We start from the raw sequence: 9,081 nt of genomic DNA, 5'->3' as shown, positions 1-9,081 counted from the left end.
AAGCATATTTTCTTATTTACAACAATGCCATCATCTTCAATTTTGCAACCACCATTGAACCACCATGTTTGAGCTCATAAAAGCTCAATAACTCAATTTTAACCACTTTTTCTCTTCTCTAACTCAACAAATCTTTCATTTCCTCTACATTTCTATCTAAAAAAGTCTCACAACTTTCATTTTCATCCCACAAATTTCACATTTTCGAGTTTCTTCATTAGTAAATCGTCAAAGATGCTTCCTTTTGCTCGGTTTATGAGTTTGGACGGTTGAAAGGGTCAGAATCGAGGTTCACACCGGAAAAAGGTAACTGTTTACATGGTTTTTACCACTTTTTCAGTCTGTGTCGCGATGGTAGACTGCTTTATATGTCTACACAAATGTGTAGACGTACGATTCCGTCTATTTGTCAACGAACAAGTCAGTTTCGCAATTGACTTTTTAACTTTTTTTTGGAACGCAGACTTCCCCAGCAGTCTACATCCTTACCTTTGACTACAAAAACAAAAATCTACGTAGACCTACCAAGACGGCTACGAAAAAGAGGTTGGTTTTACATTTGACCGAACTTTTGACTTTCTTAAGTAGACTTCAAAGGAAATCTACGAAATGTAGTCTGCCAATGAAGTCTACTTAAGATCAGTTTTGCATTTGACCAAAACATTGACTTCGTTGAATAGGTTAGTATTGTATTTGACTAAAATGTTTTTAAATAAAATAAATATTTTTAAAATTGTAGACTTCCAATGCAGTCTACGCATTTTTCACAAAAAAATATAGACTGTTCTTGAAGTCTACATATTTATTTTGGTCAAATACAAAACCAACTCATGGGTTTTAAAGTTAGACCTTATGCGAAGTCTACAAATCTGTAGACTACATATGAAATCTACATTCGAAAGTCAAACAATGGTCAATTGCAAAACCAATCTATGGGTTTTGAAGTTAGACCTTATTCGAAGTCTACGAAACATGTAGACTACATATGAAATCTACCTTCGAAAGTCAAAACTTGGGTGAATTCTGGTCAAACTAACCTTTTCAATGTGGTAGACTAAAACAGAAGTCTAAATGTATAAAGTCAAAACTTGGATGAGTTTCTGGTCAAATAAAAAAAAATAACCCGTAAAATTTTCAATTGCAAAAAGTAGACTGACAGGGACGTCTACATTGTTGTAGACTGACACGAACGTGTACACTGTCGTAGACTGATTGAAAAGTCTACGTAGGAAAAAAAATTAAAACTGAATTTATGTATTATTCATAAAGTTTATTCTAGATTTTTTTGTTTGAAAGTGTGTGTTAGTTAATCCTAATAGGTTGGAGTGATTTTGAAAAGAAAAATTGTTGTAGTTATGAAATTATAATACTTTTGATTTCACAATGTTGTTAGGTGTTAACTGTAGATATAATTGTAAGTCTACAATAATATTTATTCGCTAATTGTGTAAATTTATATTCTTTTGCAGGAAATGACTCAATTACCGGCCGTATACAGAGAATGGGTGGAGAAAGGCTCATTGTGGGAGTTTGTGGTCAATAAAAAAAAGGGAGGGAGAATGTTCCCTTTGAAAGATGGTTGTACACATGTTGAACTTCTTCAAATGGTACAAGAAGATTATGATCTAGACAAGAAAACCGAGAAGGTGGTGCTAACGTATTCTTTACCAGACATCATTTTACAGCAAATGGCTCCGGATACTCCTCCTATGCATGTCATGAATGATAGACAAGTGCAGAATTTGATCGAGTTGTCTAAGACACACTGTGTACGCCTTTGTGTATCAAGCCATAGCGAAAGAGAAGCTGAAGATGGTGGCGATGCTGATGTGTCTGATGATGAAGATGCTGATGAAGATGCTGATGAAGATGCTGATAAAGATAGTGATGAAGATAGTAATGCTGCTGACTATGTTCAAGAAAGTGGTGATGTTGCTGTTGATGTTGACGATGGTGTAAACTACAGTGATTATGGGAAAGTGAAAGGTGAGGAATCTGACGAGGATGAAAAGAAACGCTGTATGATGGCCATAAAGCACAATTCTCTGGTAGTGAAAGAAGATCCTTGTCTCTTAATGACAATATAGATGTCGGTCAGAGTTTTGCTAGTAAGGATGAGCTTGTTTCAAAGCTGAAGTCGATTGCTGTGAAGGGTAAATTTATATTCACAGCATATAAGACAACGAAAACTCTGTATGTGGCTAAGTGTAGTGTTCAAGGATGTGGTTGGAAGCTTAGAGCAAGTGTGAAGCATGGACCAAAGACATTTTGGGTGACAAAATATTTGAAAACTCATACTTGTTCAGTGGCGGATCGGATGGCTCATCGGAAACATTATACTCCAAAATATGTTGCAAGGCTATTCATAGATCGGGTTGGGATTATAGATGGGCTTACACCGAAGCATATCAAAGACGCGATGAGGAACATGTTTGGGATGAGCCTAGATTACAACACTTCGTACCGAGCTCTATTAGCTGTCCAAGTGCTTGTGAGAGGAACAGCAGAAGATGGATATGAGAATCTGCCTTCTTATTTGCGTCAGATCGAGATGTCGAATCCGGGAACTGTCACATGTCTTGAGAAAGATGGTCAAAACAGATTCAAGTATCTATTCCTATCTTTTAGAGCTTTGATAGTTGGTTTTAACTACCTTAGGAGGGTTATTGTGGTGGATGGGACTCATCTATGTGGAAAGTATGAAGGTACCTTGCTAGTTGCGGCTGCTCAAGACGGTAACTTTCAGATATCTTTTCCAAAAGTGACGTTTTCGAAGCTCCCACGGAGGACAAAAGTGATGATGCAGGAGCTACCACTGAGGACAGAAGTGATGATGAAGGAGCTACCGCAGAGGACAAAAGTGATGATGCAGGAGCTACCACTAAGGACAAATGCCTACCTCCGGAAGTCAAGCGTGGTCGGGGTAGGCAAAAGAAGTCGAGGTGGCAGTCTTGGCTAGAAATTTCCAGGATGAGGGGAAAGCAACCGCGAAAACTGCACAAAGATTATAGTTGCTCCCAATGCAAACATTCGGGTCACACTCGTCCACACTGTCCAGGTTAAACCCTATGGTGTCTTATGTCTTATGTTGAATTTATCAGCTGTATTGCTTCTTTGGATGTTGTTTGTTTTGGATGCAATGGATTTTGTCTTATGTGTTTATCAGTTGTATTGATGTTATGGATGTTGTCTTATTGCTTTGGATGTTATCTTATGTTGTAATGTTACTCTCTTTTCTCGTGTAGACTAACTAGTTAGTCTTCTTTTACTAATAGTAGACTTCTTTTGTGGTGTAGACTAACGAGTTAGTCTTCTTCTTTTGTGGTGTAGACTAACGAGTTAGTCTTCTTTTACTAATAGTATACTTCGTTTGTAATAAAAGCAAAGATGATATCTTTTGATAGATAGTCCAGTAGCAGAATTCTGTAAAAGTCTTCTGTAAAAGAAAACTAATAATTAAGTCTGCTACAAGAAAATTACATAAGTTTGTTACAACCAAAAGCCTGCTACATCAGTCTGTCTCTCAGCACAATACAAAAGTCAGGTAAAAAATCCTACTACATCAGCCTACATATATCCGCTGAGGAAAGTCACCTAAAAACCTTCATCCTTTCCTCACAATAGTCAAGTACCAAATCACTACATCAACCTAAATATATCCGATGAGGAAAGTCACCAAAAAAACTTCATCCTTTCCTCCTATTTGACCCAAACTTCATCCTTATCTTAGTCATAGACACCGAGATGATTGAAGTCACGTTTCTCTGTGCCGTTGATGCTGGTCTCATCAAATATCTCACTCGCCAACTGACTCCTGATTGCCGTTGATGTCGTTGATTTTCTTATCACACAGGTCATGAGGTGAGAATGCCACGCCAAGTGCATGACATTCTATATACTTCAAGCAATACACTCCACAGTCCCCACTCTGGTAGTTTTGTGGTACCTCAGATGCTGAGACCCGCTCATGTGTGAAATAACCTGTGTACAACTCCCTCTCTTCACCGCAAGACATCATATGCAGCATGTACGGCACCATATGTGCAAAAGGCTTAACATGCTCGGCAATCTCTTCATCCTTAGCGTAACAAACATCACTATCCCAAATTACTATGTGTCTCCTCGGAATTGATATCCAGCAAGCTACCCAATGATTACCCTTGACAAATAATGGAGTATATATATCATCAATCTCCTGCGCCCATATCTTATCTGATCTGCAATATGCTGGTTCCTCGCCAGTGTAGTAGTTTAAGGCCCCAGAAGGGAGTAGTCTACCGGACTCGTCAGGATTGGCAAGAAACTCTGAGTAACCTGATGTCCAAATTTGAGAAAACGTAGCATCCAGGAAGCAAACTCTGTCTGACCTAAACCATTCTGGGTGCTTTGTGTATCGAAGTCTTAAGAGATTAATTCCAGCATCCATGTGCTGCATTTACAAAATGTGCATTTCAAAATGAGAGACAGGCTACATCAAAGGAAAACTTCTACAAATAAGAGAAGGCTACAACAAAGAAGAGAAGGCTACCACAAAGGAAGACTTCTACATGCGAGAGAAGGCTACATACCGTGTCATTCAACCATTTTGTAGGAGTTAATAGTGTGTAGAACCAAAAACTTGAAGAACCTTTCACCCTCTGTCGCCATTTTCTGTCAATAATCAAATCATGAAATTAAAACACTACCAAGTCCTTTAAATAAAGAGCAGCTATATAAGGTTGGATGACTTACGGGTCAAGTTGCAGCCAATCGATAAAAACAGAGAGCTTTGGTTTATCAACACCAGCAAATGGGTTATATCCCAGGCCTCGGTACGGCTGGTTAGGTATGATAACCTTTGCCGTGCTGTTTCCAGCAAAAGGAGATTGCTGAGTTGCAGCAAGCCTACGTTGCCTATCACTCCTAGCACGGGCCACAATGCAAGCAGCTCTCACTTTTTTAACTTGTTTCAGTTTTTTCACAGAACCAAAATCAATGCCTGTTTGATCTTTGTCTACTACAACAACACTTATGTCTCCATTCCCATTCTCACTCTGCATTTGTTTTCAGTAAAAAAACACAGATTAATAACCAAAAGAGAACATTCAAATAACAGCCATTAAAAACATACATTAATATCCAGTACAAACCAAAAGAGAAGAGTCAAATGCATAAGTTTTTTTCTTTTTCAAGGTCCCAAATTCAAGAGAAAACAAGTTATTTCTTTTTCACTGATTTTTTGCCTCTTTTGGTACTAACCACAGTGTCTTTGGCTTTGGCTCTTGTTGTCATTCTGGCGGGTTTAGGAGGTGCTTCCTCAGCTCTGCTTTCTTCACCGATGTCCTCCTTATCTTTGTCTCCATTAGATACATCAGCAGATGAACCATCCTTTTTGTGGTCTTCCTTCCAACCTTCTTGCACAATCTTTTCAAGATGTCCCATCTTCGCAGTAAGGCCCTCAAGCCTGTTGGATTGTGTCTTCAAAGTGTTGTTCATAGTGCTCAGCTCCTTAACCATGGTAGAAGTCAGGCCAGTAAGCCACTGAGCTATTTCTGCTTTCATGGTCTCCACATCCAGGCCATGGGACTGACGAGCCTTTTTGCTTGATACTCCCTCAGACTCAGTGGGTGAAGGGGACAATGCCACCTTGCTTTGCTCCATCTGACCAGCGTCTGTCTTCATCGGATGGATCTCCACCTTCACATTTGTCCACAGTTTTGTTCCGACAAGAGGCCAGTGACTTTCTTCCCACACCTAATGTCTATTAAACATTGTCTTCACTATGTTATCAGCCTTTTGGTCTTCCCGATCACCATCCCAGAGAGGAAACATTTCAGAGAGGTCCTTCAAAGCAAAGTTGTTAACCCTGGTCTGCGGAAAAAATAATATTGTTAGTATAAAACCATATGAAGAAAATAATATTGTGTTGTTGAAAAAAAAACATGAATCATACCTGTTTAACAATATTTTCCTTCAGATATCTCTTGCCTCTATTACCAGAGTAGGCAAGTAAAGGTGGGGTCGGATTACCTTCTATAGGGTCACCAAACCCTGCTGCGAATTCAGGGAGACACCAATAGACCCAGACTTGAAGCACCTGAACAAAGCCTTCCATAGCATAGGAAGGCTTGGCCAAGTCTAAACCCTTCACCGAATCCATCAAGAATTTAGACGCTACCCTTCCCCACGAATAAGCTTTAAAAGCTTCTAGATCCATCACCAACCTAGCCAGGCTAGCACATGTAGGTGACGAGCTTCTTGGTGCTTGGATAAAGCCAGCGTAGATGGCTAGATACCCTAAACGCAGCCGATCATTTCGAGACCATGTTTCACACATCTGACACGCTGTGGTTAATTCCTCAATACTTGGCCCCCGGTCGAAATGCACTCCCATCTTCCCCCAAAATGCTCTCATCTCATCTGTTACCTCAACCAGCAGATTCTCGATATTCTTCACATACAAGTTGTTACACAATAAAACAAGTTGAGAATTTAGTCATACAGATTAAAAACGAGAGTTAAAGTGACATTACAACCGAGTCATACACATTACATAAAGACGACAAGGAGACCTATGAAAATTAAGACCATAACCATAACCGCAACAAAGTAATCAAAGCTACACTTTGATTTATACTTAGCCAACTCACAGACCATGTTCTCTAGTCTAAGAAGTTTCTGCTCAGTTTCAAAGTCAGCATAAAAGTTCATAGAATCAACCTTCTCGGCTAATTGAAGGGTGTGTCTATCCCTGGCTCTCATCTCCTCCATTACAGCCTCATCCCACCACTTATAAACATGACACTCTCCATCATCTTTATTACTACATGTGTAGAACCTGCGCCTTGAATCGGTTCTACTATAAGACGTAGCTAGCTGAGGTTGGCTCCCACAATAGCAAGTCTGAGGAAAACCGAATTCAACTTCAGGCTGCAGAGGGTACACAAACGCCTGACTGTGCTCGTACTCTAAATGAGCTTGGTCTTCCTGAATCAGAGCTTCTATTTCGTTGGAGTCACTGTCCGAGGCATCACCACCAAACGTTGCAGACTGTGAAGGTTGGCTATAGCTGTAATCAATACCCATCTCAAATAAAACTTGTAATTATAAAATGGCACATTCATTAAAACATAGCAGTAGATTAATTTGTAAAAGGTGACATACAAACCAACCACAGGGTGTAGATTATGTTCGCCATGTATATAAGTATGTTAGTTTTCAATTATAGATATGATTAATTTGATGGACAGTATGTAACTTATTCACATAGTCTAATCAAAATTCAGTCTAGCAGGAAGTCTACAATTTCATAATGAAGTCTACGCCAGAGGTCTACTTCGAAATGAAGTCTACATATCGACAATGATGTCTACCTTAGAGTTGAGTGACCGGAAGCAGAGATGGATTAGAGAAGATCCGCCCTTAGAGAAATGGATCTGAGACTGGCCGACCCAGATCTGAAACAAAAGAAACTAAAAAATTAGTAAACAAACTAAGAGACAAGTCAACTAGTTGTTAAACGCGAGAAGACAGAGAGAGATGAAGTACCGTCCGTGAGACTGACCGGACGAGAAGAACCGTTCGTTGGAAGTCGCCGGCGCAGATCTGGAAAAGAAAAAAAAGTAAAGGAGGTTTAGAGGAGGTTGCTAGCGATGGAGCGGTCGAAGCAGAGAGATAATTAACTTACTTAGCCGACAGTGGTGGAGACGTGGTGGCCGACGGAGACTACTTTAAGCGGCGGAGACGTGGTGGCTAGAGTTCACCAGAAATCGCCATGAGAGAGAAACGGCGTGGATTAGGGTTTTTTACCCGACAAGCTTGAGAAAGAGTATTTATATGCTGGGTAACTTTTCTGGTTAGGTTAGAAAAGGTTTGGTTTACGGTTTACTTCGTTTAGGTTAATTATTTTGGTTAAATCCGGTTAAGTTAAATTTTGTGTGTAGACTTCTTCGTATGTCTACAACGATTTTTGTCTGGTTTTTTAAAAAATATTTAAAATATGATTTACCAATTTTTTATAATTTTAAATAGACAGACAAAGACGTCTACAGATTTATAGACTTTACTGTAAGTCTACGAAACAATAAACCACAAATCTCAAACCCTAAATAGTTTGCTTGATACTCAAAAAGTCTATCAAATATCAAAATTACACAAAATATAAACTACTAAACATTAATAAACAGATTTAAGTCAATAAAACCAAAAAAAAAATAAAATCTAAAGTCTAATTCTAAAAATCTACCACTAAAAGACCTATCATGTTATAACATTTTGTTTCTAAACTATGAACAATGTTTATATCATAGATACAAATTTAGTATATATTCTTTAAAATTGTTCAATTATATAAAATTTTAATATATTTACTTCATACTATCCATTATATTGATGATTAGTTAAGATCTATCACAATAATTATTTTTAAACAATTTTAAAACAAAATATTAGATAAAATTTTGGTGTAGACTACACATCAAGTCTACAATTTAGACTTCGCTGGAGGTCTAAAAATATGTAGACGTCCTTCTTCTACATGTAGACTTCCAAAAGGAGAGAAACGTAAATATCCCTCCATTTTTTTGTTTGTTCATAAGGACTAAATAATATTTTCATCTTCCATTTAGGTTGGTTCTGCATTTGACTGAAATTGAGGTACACAAATGCATTTGACTTCAATATTTAGGTTGTTTATAGCAATTCTCCCGAATTTTAAACCCTACGACAGAGTTTAACAAAAACCAATGTTCTACTTTGATAAAAACGACCAATACTCTTGTCCGAGAGAATGCGATGGAAAAGTTTTTGCCGATTTCATGCAAAATCAATAGAAATCGATGTTTCTGCAATCATTCTTCCACAAAATAGTTATGTGCTTTTAAAGCGCCAAAAAGAGCATTTAGTATCTTGTTAAGTCAGAGAACAAAAAACCTTTTAAGAACCTGGTTCTGTTTTTTTCACACCTGACAAATGGTGTGTGACATAAAAAGTGGAAACCATTAATATTGGTGTTATGAGTTTCTCGTATGTGCTTTGACAAATTCTGGTCAATTAGACGATTTGTCAAGAGTACATATATAATCTTTATATATGCCAATTTTT

At 38.1% G+C, this 9,081-nt stretch overlaps 1 protein-coding gene across 1 annotated transcript; it reads right to left on the bottom strand.

The window, feature by feature from the left end:
* Positions 1–3,796: 3,796 nt before the first annotated feature.
* On the bottom strand, positions 3,797–7,065 carry LOC130507065 (uncharacterized). The gene is made up of 7 exons (XM_057001775.1): positions 6,568–7,065; positions 5,933–6,430; positions 5,761–5,850; positions 5,239–5,676; positions 4,732–5,033; positions 4,569–4,650; positions 3,797–4,429 (listed from the first exon to the last, which is right to left on the bottom strand). Exons 1-7 carry the CDS (start codon positions 7,063–7,065, stop codon positions 3,797–3,799), a joined length of 2,541 nt encoding a protein of 846 aa, XP_056857755.1.
* Positions 7,066–9,081: the final 2,016 nt, after the last annotated feature.

The sequence above is a fragment of the Raphanus sativus genome, unplaced genomic scaffold (assembly GCF_000801105.2).
Source record: "Raphanus sativus cultivar WK10039 unplaced genomic scaffold, ASM80110v3 Scaffold3967, whole genome shotgun sequence".
Classification (NCBI taxonomy): Eukaryota; Viridiplantae; Streptophyta; class Magnoliopsida; order Brassicales; family Brassicaceae; genus Raphanus; species Raphanus sativus.
Note: the sequence above shows the minus strand (reverse complement) of the source record. Positions and strands in the feature narration are given on the sequence as shown.